Consider the following 15,132-nt stretch of genomic DNA (forward strand, 5'->3'; position numbering starts at 1 on the left):
ACGCAATTGGGATGGGAGAAAAATATAGAAAATGGGAGAAAAAGTGGATCAAAAAAAATATTATATGTTTATTTACAACTTGTGCCTCACATCGCTCGTACCTTCACACACCAACGGCGGAGGCAACCATGCAAGGTGCCACACTGCTCATCAGGAGCAGTTAGGGGTTAAGTCGACATGGTTTAACCGTCTGCAGTGTGGTAGTGAAAGGGTTAACCGTCTGCAGTGTGGTAGTGAAAGGGTTAACCGTCTGTAGTGTGGTAGTGAAATGTTAACCATCTGCAGTGTGGTAGTGAAAGGGTTAAAGAGGAGGGTCAGTGTGTCCATTATTAAATAGGGGGTTCCTCCTTTTTGTTGTATATCCTGCATCATGTTAAGTGGAGAGATCATAGTGAACAAAAATGTATCACCAAAAAATACACCAATAAGAGTGTGCATAGTAGAGCAGAGGGGCAGGAGATCAAGCCCCCTTTTGACCCTATCTGTGTGTCAGGCGCCTCTATAATTGGGATAATGGTGCCCACTTGTGTTGTAAAGTTGAACTACACCCGAAATAAACCTTTTTTCATAATGAACCAGTTCTATAGACCCTTTTACTATTTGTAGGCAAAACTCATTTGTTTCCGAAATCCAACCACATGTGTATCTTACGGGGGGAGACTCGAGGGACAGTCAGAATGAAACCGTGTGACGTCCGTTGCACTTCTATCTAGAGCTGAGCAGCCCTGACGTATCACGCTCGCGCAGTTTGGTTTCGGAAACAGAAAGCATACTGTAACATGAGAGTTTACCTTGACATGGATTTATTTTTTAACTATCTTTTATTCATTAATTTGGTTGTTTTTTATTGCAAAAATCTGGCATGTTAAAAACTCTCACAATAAATTGGCTATTCATAATTGAGTGTTTTATTATATAAGTGTTAGGATACAGTTAAAGATGGGAACACAAGCAGATATATGAAGCAGTATATTTATATAGGAAATAGTTATTCTTCTTAAAACGGAATGGTTAATTATGATTAATTAACAAACAATATTCTGGTTTCTTAATTACCAGTGGACCTGGCATTTGGGGTGAGTTCAATATTTTTCATTCCAGGTACTCTCCAGACCCAGGCTGGCCATCATCGCTACCTTCACCTGAGTCGTCGTAGTAATCCTCCTCTTCCTCTTCCAGACGATACTTTATCACCCTCACCACTGATGGATCAAAAGATGACAGATCAGAAAACATTTACTAGTCCATTTATAACCACGTTACATATGGGTAAAAATGCAAATGCCATAGTTGGTTATTAGAGGTGTTATGAATTGCACGATGAATTGCATATTCCAAAACACTATGCAGTTTGAGGTGGAAAAGCATGGATCAATATTACAAAAATGCTGATTGCATCCTCTTACAATATCACAATTTTATATGAGGAAAAACTCTCAGGTTAATTTTTTCTCCTCTTTTTTTCTATTTTTCTCCCATCCCAATTACCCACTGTGCCAATTCTCCCCTCCCCTGTCTTGAATGTTGCTCGCATATGCCCCCCACTGGCCGGTTGTAGGGAGGATAGAAGCCTTGCATCACGTGTCCCCTCTGATACACGAGGAGGCAGCCTGTCACATCGTTTCACCTGCCAGCGCGGACTCTCATTGGCGAGGTGTAACGTGTGGGAGGCTCACACTACCCCCGCCATTTCCTGTCTCTGCTGTGCAGGCGTCCCCAACCGACCTGTAGGAGTCGCTGTCCACAACGTCCAGATTACCACCCATCGACTTCCACCCACTAACTCTGCCAATTGAGTTAGTATGACGACTGGCCCAAGCCGGAGGCAACGCCGACAGCCGGAGTCGAACCCGGTGTCTCTTGCGTTGGTGATGAGCGCAATGTCCGCTGCGCCACCCAGCCGCCTAACTCTCAGGTTATCTACGATCTTCAACACTATTCCATGATAGGATTAATTTTTTATTATAATAATAGTTTGGTAGAAGATCTATCACTTTTAATGATGATATAGACATCTAAGTTTGGAACAGCACTCATACATTTTCATTATTACGATCTCACAAGACCCACCATGCCTCAGCACTGTGAGTCGAGCTGATGCAGACGTCTCTCCTAAGGCATTGTGGGAGATACAAGAGTAAACCCCCGCGTCAGAGAGGTGGAGCCCCTGGATCTGGAGCCACGTGGAGACGGTGTAGCGCTGGGGGCCGCCTCGTACCTGGGAAGATGGAAGGGAGGGAGTCTGGACATATAAGCGCAAACACAGACGTCATCAATACTCAAGGAAACTTCGGGTCGTACTTGAATCAAGCAACACCTTCCTGTTCCTGATGAAACTTCTAAAAGACATGCTGACGCACACACACACACACACACACACACACACACACACACACACACACACACACACACACACTGCCACTTTACTAACTCACTGCCACTTTATTTTATTTTACTATGTACTACTGCTGCTAGAATATTTGCACTAAGTTCTCTTTTACCTCTTTTATTTCATTTTAGCTACTGTTTATATTGTACATAGTCCTGTATATTGTGTGTTGTATATTGTGTCCTATATGTTACTTTATGTTTATATTGTCGATATCTTTTTATATACACCGTGGGAAGGGAGGAACGTAATCCATTTTTTCTGTATGTCTTGCACATTATGGGAAATGACGATAAAGTTGACTTTGACTTTAACTTTGAGACGCTAGTCTGACAACCCGACGCTGACGGTAATGACATCGTCAAACCTGGACAGAGATGTGAGGGTCGTCCCCCGGCAGGAAGTTGCCCCCCCTCCCCTCCTTCCTCCAGCTCAGGTTTGGCAAGGGGAAGGCAGAGACCTCGCAGCCGAACACAATGTTGTTACCCGTGTGGTTGGACAGGTCCCTGGGAGCTCGGAGAATCCGTGGAGCTGTGGAAATAGAAAAGGGAACCCCAGGTATTAATACTAAATGGTAAATGGTGCATTTATATAACATCTTTTATCCAAAGCGCTTTACAATTTGTTCCTCACATTTTACCCATTCACTCACACACATTCACGGTGGAGGAAACCATGCAAGGTGCCAACCTGCTCATTGGGAGCAGTTAGGGGTTAAGTGTCTTGCTCAGGCTTTGCTTCCTGTCTGTAAGACTATTAAGGGCTAAAGGAAATTCTAGTGTGTAAGAACAAATATGTGCATAATGACATTTCATGAATGAGGCCCAATGTTTGCATTGATGATGTCATAAATTTTTATCACATATGATCAATCGATATGATACTATTCATTTGCTAAAGTTATGGATTCTTCTGGACCGATACATTAATGAGAGCACTCACCAGTGTAACATGGTCCTTGTCCAGCGAGCAGGAGGCTGGCCTCGCTGCGGCTCGCGGCCTCTTTCAGCTGACACCGGTTGGGGTAAGTCCTCCCATCTGAGCCACACGCGGGGCCCTCGTCCTCGCACACACACGTGGGTTCTGGTCCGGCCCTCTTGCGGCCCCTGCGTCCTCCTGTCCTCCTCCTCTTCCTCTGACAGACTAGACCCTCTCCGCAGCGGCCGTAGAACTTCTGAGCTCCGTCGGGGTCACACTGCTGCCCCTCCGCGTTAGCACACTGCTCACAGCAGCCGCAGCCGTCCTGCACGCGCCCCGCGGGGCAGTCGGTGGGCTCCGGGGGGCAGAGCTGCCGATCGCAGCCCTCCCCACAGCCCTCCCCTTCCTTCCACAGACGCAGCCAGCCGAGGTGCTGGGGGGGCAGGCCGAGGGACGCGTGGACACATACAGTCACGCAGATACACAGATATAACCAAAGCTGCACCGAAGCCATGGCATGGACCTCTCGCAGGCGGCACACTGCTGCACACACGCACACCAAGTCTCAGACAAAGGAGTAGAGGCTTCTTAGAGAGAACTTACAGTTTGAAGATACACACCAGAGCACAACGCAGGAGCAAGACAGTGAAATGGCCTCTTCTATGAGTTCAAAACAGTCAGTTTGCTCATGTGTTCTTCCTCCTCTGAGTTTAAAATGTTTCCTTCTGTCCTCTGTGCGTCTCTGGATTTGTTGTTGTTGTTGTTGTTGTTGTTGTTGTTGTTGTTGTTGTTGTTGTTGTTGTTGTTGTTGTTATTATTATTATCACTACCATGTGCCTTTTCCAAGATTATTTGTCATATTGTTTTCCCCAATGTCTTCACCAGCTGCAAGTACTTTCGGAAAGAGACTGATATTTTGCAAAGAACGAGGGAGACGTGAACACATTTTCATCCCTGAAGAGTCTGAATCATCTCATTCCTTCCTCCGTGTTGTCGGCTTTCTTCGTGTGCCAGTGTCTCTTGGCAGGGCAGCGCTGGCGCGAGGGCTTCAGGAATGGCACGACAGCATACAAAATAATTCTACTCAGTGTGTATTCCATGTAAATATTAATTCGCACAACCATGATCCAGCTGTCCGAATAGCCGTAACGTCCGTCATATACTATATACCATATACACTAACAAACATAGAGGGGTCTGAGTTGAGGGAGATTCTGCGCTGTAGAATTCACCTCTCTGCCACTCTGCCACTCTGCCACAGGCTCTCTAGTGTGGGGATGTGAAATTCCTGGGTCTGGCAATAATGTCAATCTTTTGCGTGAATCTGTCTGTGAAGAATGGATGCACGTGAACTCAGGAGATCCAATTTGAGCCTATATGATGATAGAACAGATCGACGTAAACAGTTTGTGTCACAGGTTGTGTAAAAAATAAGGATCTTTGACAGAAAATGAAAACGGAAAAACACCAACATGTTGAGTGCCTGGAGAGTGAGAATATAACAAGCTCATACGATGTTGGCGAAATGTTTGAGAATAGTTGTGGCTTCGCACTGATCCAGAATGTCAAATAAAGAAACCGACTCTGCTTTATCCTTGAAGTGGAATCATAGAGCTTCTCGTAGAGCTCAGAGGAAACACAGGAATACCACGTTGTGAGCAGCAACGACATTATCAGGCCATCTTTTCAGCTCTCTGACCTCTGATACCGTCCCACAAGGATGGTGAGGGTAGATCAGCTCTAATGAGGCCTGTCTGTGCCCTTTCACTGCAGGTCAACAGGGAATTGCTCCATAGAAAGCTATTTTCTACAGAAAGGTGACAACAATCTCATACTGCAGGATGTTTTACATGAGAATATAGAGCTGTACCACTGAGCCAAAGTGATTATTAGGCTAGAACAGGGAGCTTCTTATATGCCTGAAGTCAGAATGTCCCAGACCTGCATGTTATATTTAATCAACTCTAATGAGCAAGTGATGACAGTGGGCAGGTGTTCCTGACTCTTCATACAGTGTTTTATCTGTCACAACTGTCACACGTGTAACTCCTAATCACATCTGTAACTCCTGTCACATCTGTAACACCTGTAATACCTGTCGCACCTGTAACTTGTCACACCTGTAACTCCTGTCACATCTGTGACACCTGTAATACCTGTCGCACCTGTAACACCTGGCTGTCAGATATGTAACACCTGTCACACCTGTCAGATATGTAACACCTGTCACATCTGTCACACCTGTAACACCTGTCACACATGTAACACCTGTCAGATATGTAACACCTGTCACACCTGTCATATCTGTAACACCTGTCACACATGTAACACCTGTCAGATATGTAACACCTGTCACATCTGTCACACCTGTAACACCTGTCACACATGTAACACCTGTCAGATATGTAACACCTGTCACACCTGTCATATCTGTAACACCTGTCACACATGTAACACCTGTCAGATATGTAACACCTGTCACATCTGTCACACCTGTAACACCTGTCACACCTGTCAGATATGTAACACCTGTCATATCTGTAACACCTGTCACACATGTAACACCTGTCAGATATGTAACACCTGTAACACCTGTCAGATCTGTAACACCTGTCACATCTGTAACACCTGTCAGATATGTAACACCTGTAACACCTGTCAGATCTGTAACACCTGTCACATCTGTAACACCTGTCAGATATGTAACACCTGTAACACCTGTCAGATCTGTAACACCTGTCACACATGTAACACCTGTCAGATATGTAACACCTGTCAGATATGTAACACCTGTAACACCTGTCACATCTGTAACACCTGTCATACCTGTAATCCCTGTCATATCTGTAATATCTGTCATACCTGTAATACATGTCACAAAGGCTTTTATTCAGGTGTGCAAGAGACTTCTGATGGCCCTTGATGGTTAGTGTAAAATGAACAACACAAGGAAACTGTGGGAATGGATGGACTAAACTCCCAAACAACAGGTTTAGGCTTTAGGTGTGTTTCTTTATTTGCATGTTCAAGTTTATAACTGTTGAAAAGAAAAAAAGAAAGAATATTACAAGCATGTGAAGGTTCTATAGCATTCAGCCACTAGATGTCGCACTAGCTTTTAAAGGCTTCTATACCAGAAAGACACACATGGGACACCTTGTACTGACTACAAAAACACAATTTATTTTTTACTGTTCTTCAAATGTAGATTAAAAATATATAATTTTATACTACAGCTAACTGAGTGTGTATTTTAACATTATAGTTACTGTATAATTTGAAATGCAAAGGGGTATGAGAATGGGATTGAACCCAAATATATATATAGTATTTTAGAAGCTCACTGTTCACCAGGGTTCTATATTCATAATTATAATGATTATGACATCACAATCACATGCATGATATACAATCAACTTCTGCAACAAAGCACACCTCTCTGTTTCATGGACTGTGTTTACATTGAAATATATTACTATATATTACTTTAAATATAGCTAGTGTAGTAAAGACACATCTACTGTAAATGTTTTTTATGTTTTTAAGTAGTAGGTGAAAGTGTGAGACAGGATGCATCTAATACATAATTAGGGCTACTCTTAATATGTTTTTATTAAAGAATTAAATGATAAAATATTTATTACAATAACACTTTATTACAACATTACATTAAACCACTATTTTAGTAAATAGCACAAATATACTGACACATGCTCAAAAATGTATTATACCTTGAACAAAATTCACTGAATCCCTGAAATATTGAAGTAATTTACTTTTTTCTTTTCTCAGACTTTGAACACCATTACCCATGAGGACAGATTAATCTGGAAGGTTTGCCAAATCATCCCCAAACCCCTGAAGCCATCAGAATAATCCTAAGTAATGTCCCAAACTCTGCTCCACAGACACCCAGGCAGGCCAGCCAGGCCCCAAACTCTCGTCCACAGACACCCAGGCAGGCCAGCCAGGCCCCAAACTCTCGTCCACAAACACCCAGGCAGGCCAGCCAGGCCCCAAACTCTTGTCCACAGACACCCAGGCAGGCCAGCCAGGCCCCAAACTCTCATCCACAGACACCCAGGCAGGCCAGCCAGGCCCCAAAACTCACGTCCACAGACACCCAGGCAGGCCAGCCAGGCCCCAAACTCACGTCCACAGACACCCAGACAGGCCAGCCAGGCCCCAAACTCACGTCCACAGACACTCAGGCAGGCCAGCCAGGCCCCAAACTCTCGTCCACAGACACCCGGGCAGGCCAGCCAGGCCCCAAACTCTCGTCCACAGACACCCGGGCAGGCCAGCCAGGCCCCAAACTCTCGTCCACAGACACCCGGGCAGGCCAGCCAGGCCCCAAACTCTCGTCCACAGACACCCAGGCAGGCCAGCCAGGCCCCAAACTCTCGTCCACAGACACCCAGGCAGGCCAGCCAGGCGCCAAACTCTTCTCCACAGACACCCAGACAGGCCAGCCAGGCCCCAAACTCTTCTCCACAGACACCCAGGCAGGCCAGCCAGGCCCCAAACTCTTCTCCACAGACACCCAGGCAGGCCAGCCAGGCGCCAAACGCGTCTATACTTCCCACAAGCAAGTTGTCCTTCTGCGTTCCCGTTTTGCGTTCTTTGGCCATGCACGTTTCTGGTCATGTGACATGTGCGCCCAATCGCATGACGAGCAGTGTCTTAGCCCATTTCCGCGTCGAACAGCCTGCAAACGACCTAACGCCTAGTTTATCACTGGTTAAGCTTAGGCGACTCTTTCGCAGTTGGTTAAGGTTAGAGTTTGGAATCAGGGCTGGCGTTCTATCGCCATGCTCTAAGACAAACTCTAACCTTAACCAACTTCGAAAGAGCGCCTAAGCTTAACCGTCCAAAGAACTTGCCGTCACACGATTGGGCGCACATATCACATCACCAGAAACGTCAGTGGCCAATCAGATCACGCAAAAGGACAACTTGCTTGTGGGAAGTATAGACGCGCCCCAAACTCTTCTCCACAGACACCCAGACAGGCCAGCCAGGCCCCAAACTCTTCTCCACAGACACCCAGGCAGGCCAGCCAGGCCCCAAACTCTTCTCCACAGACACCCAGGCAGGCCAGCCAGGCCCCAAACTCTTCTCCACAGACACCCAGGCAGGCCAGCCAGGCCCCAAACTCTTCTCCACAGACACCCAGGCAGGCCAGCCAGGCCCCAAACTCTTCTCCACAGACACCCAGGCAGGCCAGCCAGGCCCCACACCTGATAGTTGGACAGACGATTGTTTCAATGTACAGTTTCTTCCCCTTCAGATGTATATTTTTTATGATCTCTTTTTCTTAGACAGTACTGTATATGTGTATGTCATAAATGTCTTGATGAATTGAAAATGGAGGACCCTTATGTAAACAAGATGAAAGTCTTTTTCTGGTTTGCATCCTGTTAGCTGTTGTTTGTATTGAGCCGTACTGTATAGTACCATTCTGCAATCTGTTAAAGTTTTCAATCAATCAATCAATCAATCAATCAATCCTGTCCCCAAAAGGTGTTGAACGGCTGTCCAGGGGCGCCTACCAAGAAGAATGTGGTAGTGGCTGGACCCATCTACCTAGATCTACACACACCTGACTTCCTCCAAAATATAGCCACCCAACACCACCTCCATCCCACACAATCCCACATTATAATCTGAATAATAGCAACCAAAGGTCTAATAAAAAAGGGTAATTCCTCATTACGTGTCACTGTTTTAATGATTAGATAGGCATGAGTGATCTTCAGTGTTACGGGATGAACATAATTATGACCTTCGAGGAAGACATTATGTGTTTTAATTGATTCAGCGGGTAGAGCACTGGGGTCAGTACTGAACAAAATCAAAGACTGTGATGAACTAGGATTCTAAACCTATACATGAGTCTTGTAAATATCCTTTTCAGATTATGCTTCCAGTGTATCAGGTTTTCATGAACATGCAAGTTGTAATACAATTCAAGCCATCTGATCATTCCTGGGAGTTCATAAACTCCCAACTCAAGTTCTGGATAAACACATTAACTGCCACGCAGTTTGCCCCTCTCATACCACTCTCTGCCACCACTCTAAGCCTATTGAGATGTTCACCTTCTTTGCAGGGCTATAACTTTTTAAATTGTATTGCTAAATTGACATTACTATGGCCCATTCAACATCGATTATCTATCGTTCAGGATGTAGGAACGTTATACTTTTTCATTCATAGATTCATATACGAAAATACCGTCTAGAATATAAATATGTTTTTATCGTTTTCTGCAGTAATTCCTAGAACGCTAGTTATAGGCCTAAACGCATAATATAGATTATCGATTGCAGTTTATTCGTGATACACGCTATATTAAAAAATCCAACTGAATACGATCCTAAACGTTATGACTCATCATGCGCGGATGAACGGGGGGGGGGGGGTCGTTTATAATTCCGTGATCGTCAGTAAATGCTTTATGTAGTATGGGTGATATATTGATCAGAGCAGTTTGCATTAATAATAACAATCACGCTGAAAGTAACGTTACTGTCCTCTTACCGTTCGCCGATGAGACTGGAGGAAAAAGATCCCACTTATTTGACGTCGATCGACTAGATCCATTTCCGGTTTGTATGGCGAAATAAACGCCCAAATCATATCGATTATTGAGTTATGGCAGCGATCCATATACACGGATGTGTGTCTAGAGTCCCGCAACAATATGTGACTGCCGGACGCATTTCCCAGATGCACGGAGATCACCAGAGATCCATTTCCGGTTGTAAATCGCCCGATCATCCACCAGGCGGCGGTATTTAAGCGTTGCACGGTTGTGCCGAGTCCCACTGTCTCAGCCGAGGCTGGGTGAGGGAATTAAGAGATCATTGAAATATGATCTCAATAACGTTGTACGCCGTGGAATGGCGGAATTCGCATGACCTTGAAACCCCGTCGTAAGCCGTTTTTGGCGGTGGATGTGTGGAGATATGGGCTGGAAACCTCCAAATATTAGACACAAATGTGAGGTGCTTCCACTTTGCAATAGACTTATTAAACATGCCCGAGCACAGATTCACTAGAAGGAGATATCATTTGGATATTTCATTCACCTCTAATGGGTGAAATCTCAGTTGTTCATTCTGTTAGGGTAGTGTTTAACTTGAGCCCAAGAGCAGAACACGGGGAGAGGAGAATGAAGCGGTTTAGGTTGTTTAATCCAAAAAGGTACCATGCAGACAGGGTTATGAATGTACACAGGAATGTGCGACAGAGGCGAGCAGGAGCACTCCTCGTGATTACAGGAACGTCCAGGCGGGTGGTGTCTTGGGAGAGGAAGACAGGGGTTAGGAGCAGTGGTGCAGTCGTGGTCACACGCGGTTACACGCAGTGTTACCAGATCACATGTGCGTGCGTGTGTGTGTGTGTATAAATCAGTTCTGTGCGCATGCACGTGGCGTGGCGTGTTACCAGTTCCCATATTACGACTGCACCACTGGTTAGGAGCATAGATATATATAGTTCTATATATATCTATGGTTAGGAGGACAAGGCAGAGAAATACACAGAGCAGCAGGTAGGTTACGTCCTCGTACTATAGGTAGGCGTAGCAACACTCGGACAGGGAGTGGCAGGAAACCCAGGTCTCTTGTCGGGGGCGGGGCTGGTGATGACCTGACGCGTCTCAGGTGCGTTGATTGATCCCAGGTGACAGCGTGTGGAAGCTGCAGGTAGGAAGCTGCCCATATAAGGGCGTGGAAGTAGCAGGAGAGAGAGAGAGGCCCTGGCTGTGATTGTAACACATTCGTTTTTCAAAAGAGATTACAATGTGATATTCAATATATTTGGAATATATTATTCCTTATGTATAAAGAAGTTCAAGTTTCAAGTTTCTTTAACACTTTCAGTGCCACCAGGTGGCGCCAGAGTTAGTGCTTGAATGCCACCATCCACTTTAATGTTAACGTTAATATCGCCTAATCTATGTTTTAAATTATGGCTATGTGTCTAATCTGCCCGTCGCTTATCAAAGAATAATTTTCCAGTCAGTGCTGTCAAGGCAGATTGGTTTTTTATCGCTTCATTTCCGTTTGAGAGCATTTTGAAAAGCACACGTTTTGAGGTAAAAACAGCCCATTCTGTGATAATCGTCTTTTACTGGAATATTCCAGAACGTTGATATTTGTCGGCCTATTTATGAATCGTTTTCAAATAAACGCTAGATGATCAATATTATACGTACACGCACGCCCATTCGAGCCGCGCGCTGATAATAGCCGTTTTCATTTCCTCATGGTTTTTTCAGTAAAACCGATAGAGCACATTTCACAAAACATCTTATATCTTCATCAAAAAGAGTCTGATTATCCTAACACTGATAACATAGATTCCTTACCTGACATCAGATGGTATCCAACTGGTATATTCCAATTCCTGAGGGTAGGCTCGCGTGATGCAATATGATTTCAGATCGCTAAAAAGAAAAAGAAAAAAAAATTCAGAGAAATCTCGTGAGTGGCTTTCAACATAACTATTATAAATCCGAGAAAACTTGTGAGTGGCAATCAAAGTGTTAATAGTTGTCATACAGAAGTACAGAATACTTTTATACAAAATGCTTCTTACTGTTACGCTCCAGAGACTGTGCTAGACAAGATAAGTATGAAATAAAATAGTATAGCATGTAAAATAGAAGTAAAAAAAGAGGTCACAGTGTTCAGTATAGACATATGTACAATGTTCGATGCAGAATAGAAGTAACTGAGTTACCATACAATATACAATATACTATGCAATGTACTAATATACAATACTATATAGTGCAGAGCAGAAATGGGATGAGGTACAATTTAGGTACAATTTACAGTAAGGTGTACGAGTTGTAGTGCAAATCCTTTACCAATAAATATAAAGTGTAAAGTGTGTTTAGGTGATCTAAAGTGTGGAGAGTGGGTGCTGCAGTGTGTTGTTTGTTTAAGTGAGTGTGTGCGTGTGGGTGTGTGTGCATTTGATGGTTGTTGCATAGTGTTTATTGTTCGTTGAGCAGCCTGATGGCCTGGGGATAGAAGCTTCTTCTGAGTCTTTCTGTGCTCGCCTTAAGACTCCGGTATCGCTTGCCTGACCGCAGCAGTTCAAAGAGGCAGTTGTTCGGGTGGCTGGAGTCCTTGATGATTCTCTTAGCCTTCCCCCTGCACCGCTTGTTGTAAATGTTCTGGAGGGTGGGAAGCCCCCCTCCAATTGTGCGTTCGGCTGAACGTGTCACTCTTTGTAGTCTGCTACGGTCTTGTGCAGTGCTATTCCCAAACCAGGAGGTGATGTTGCCAGTCAGGATGCTCTCTATTGTACATGAGTAGAAGTTCTTAAGGATCTTCTGACTGACTTGGAACTTCCTTAGGCGCCTGAGGAAGTAGAGGCGTTGTCGTGCCTTCTTCACAACACTGTCAATGTGTGTGGTCCATGTCAAGTCCTCGGATATGTGGGCTCCGAGGTACTTGAAACTGTTCACTCTCTCAACCGGTGCCCCGTCGATGCTGAGGGGGCTGTAGTCCTTGACCCCCGACCTCCTGAAGTCCACAATCATCTCTTTTGTTTTGCTGACGTTCAGGGAGAGGCAGTTCTCCTGACACCACTGTGACAGATTCTCTACCTCTTCCAGGTAGGCCCTCTCGTCGTTGGCAGAGATCAGGCCCACCACTACTGTGTCATCAGCAAATTTGATGATTGTGTTGTTGTTCCGCTGTGCCAGGCAGTCATGTGTGTACAGGGAGTAGAGGAGGGGGCTCAGAACACAGCCCTGGGGGGCCCCTATGTTGAGCGTGATGGATGAGGAGGTGCAGTTGCCTGCTCTTACCACCTGGGGTCTGCCCGTCAGGAAGTCCAAGACCCACTGGCAGAGGTCATAGTTCAAGCCCAGGTCCCTGAGCTTGGCTATGAGTTTGGAGGGGACTATGGTATTGAATGCTGAGCTGTAGTCGATGAACAGCATTCTCACATAGTTCCCCTGCCTGCAGGTGTGATGCTGCTGGGTGCAGCACATGGGCTATGGCGTTCTCCGTGGACCTGTTAGGGCGGTATGCAAATTGCAGGGGGTCCAGGTTGATGGGGAGGGAGGAACAGATGTAGCCCTTCACTAGCTTCTCAAAGCACGTCATGGCTATGGAGGTGAGAGAAAGATGGTCTGTTGATGTATGGTATTATGATGTATGGTTTTATGATGAATTGAAAATGGGGGACCCTGATGTAAACAAGACGAAAGTCTTTCTCTGGTCTGCATCCCCTTAACAATTGTATGTATTGAGCTGTACTGTACTGTACCCATTCTGCAATCTGTTAATAAACTTTTCAATCAATCAATCAATCAATCAATCAATCAATCAATCAATCAATCAATCAATGGTATGGACCTAAATTAAGAATATATTGTCTTATCAAGAGTAACCATAGCTCAGTCAGAACCATAAGTTGTGAAATCTATCCAAAAGTCGAATATCCTTACATTCAGGTACATCACCATCAGTTGCAGTGTCAAATTTCCCTCGGGATAATAAAAGTATTTCTATTCTATTCTATATCAGTCGATAGAGTCAGATAGATTCATTACATTCAGGTACATCACCATCAGCCATAGAGTCATGGATTGTGACCATTTACAAGTACCAGCAGTGCTTCAGTGAAGGAGGTTGTTGGGAAATGTAATGTATTTTTGTTTATTTAAGGGGAGACACTACAGGTGAATAGGGTAAAATAATTAACTAATAGATATCACAATGAAACTTCCCCAGTTGATTACTTATATTAAGACAAGACTGTTTTGTATTACAAGTTTTCTGAAATTGTATGTTTAAATATGCAAATTAGGCATTATCTACTTAAATATGCACTAATTTGCATATAATTCCAGGACAGAAATCTGAACATTGGATAAAGCCATTTTCAAAATTATAGTTTCATTTTGTTGACATATTAGAGCCAAAGGTTATTACAGAGGGGATTTTGGATATCTCTTTTTATCACTCCATAAATCAGAAAATACTCCATTCAGTCAATTTTTATGGTAAAATTCCATATTTCGCCATGTTTTTAGGAATGAAATGTGATATAAATCAGGGTATGAATGCGATATCAACAAACCCTTCTGTAAATACCTTCAGAACATAGATATGAATAGAACTGGAAGGTTTGGTGTATGTGAGTGCTACTGCAGTGGAGATTTCTGGCGCAGAGTATGAGGGAAAACTCTTAAAACTCATTTTTGGGAAAACGCCTTCAAAGTTCTGTATTGTAAAATGCCATACTTTTTTTTTTTAAACAGATATTTACAAACACAAAACCTAATCAAACCATTAGTAATAGACAACCTAAACACATGCCTGATAACTGAATAATAATAATAATGATGTTATTGAACTGAACAGAACTACACACAGGCTACAAACAGTGTAGTACAGTGTAGTACCCCCTAATAGGCAAAAAACATTTGAATAGATATCACTATGAAACTTTCCCAGTTTGTTATGTACATATAAACTAAGAAAAAATATATTGCAAGTTTTCTGAAATGTATGTTTATATATGCAAATGAGGCACTTCTCCATTAAATATGCGCACATTTATGGATGCAATAAGGCAAAATGAAGTAAAATAAACAACTAAATGTGTGTTATTGACATTTTATTGTCACTAGTTTCATAGAAGACATGTTTAGGAAGCAAAATATAACAAAATCTCAAAATCAACAAAAAAAAGTATATTTGCCTATTCACCTGCAGTGTGAATGAATGAATGAATGAAAACTTTATTTAACAGATTGCAGAATGGGTACAATACAGTACGGCTCAATACAT

At 43.7% G+C, this 15,132-nt stretch overlaps 1 protein-coding gene across 1 annotated transcript; it reads right to left on the reverse strand.

The window, feature by feature from the left end:
• Window positions 1-1,092: 1,092 nt before the first annotated feature.
• LOC311225740 (kazal-type serine protease inhibitor domain-containing protein 1-like) lies at window positions 1,093-4,978 on the reverse strand (the record flags this gene model as incomplete). Its single annotated transcript, XM_084311134.1, has 5 exons — window positions 1,093-1,202; window positions 2,071-2,242; window positions 2,757-2,920; window positions 3,332-3,850; window positions 4,891-4,978. 5 exons carry the CDS (start codon window positions 4,976-4,978, stop codon window positions 1,093-1,095), a joined length of 1,053 nt encoding a protein of 350 aa, XP_084167260.1.
• Between the last annotated feature and the right edge of the window lie 10,154 nt (window positions 4,979-15,132).

Source organism: Notolepis coatsorum (genome assembly GCF_963971535.1).
Source record: "Notolepis coatsorum genome assembly, chromosome: 3".
Classification (NCBI taxonomy): Eukaryota; Metazoa; Chordata; class Actinopteri; order Aulopiformes; family Paralepididae; genus Notolepis; species Notolepis coatsorum.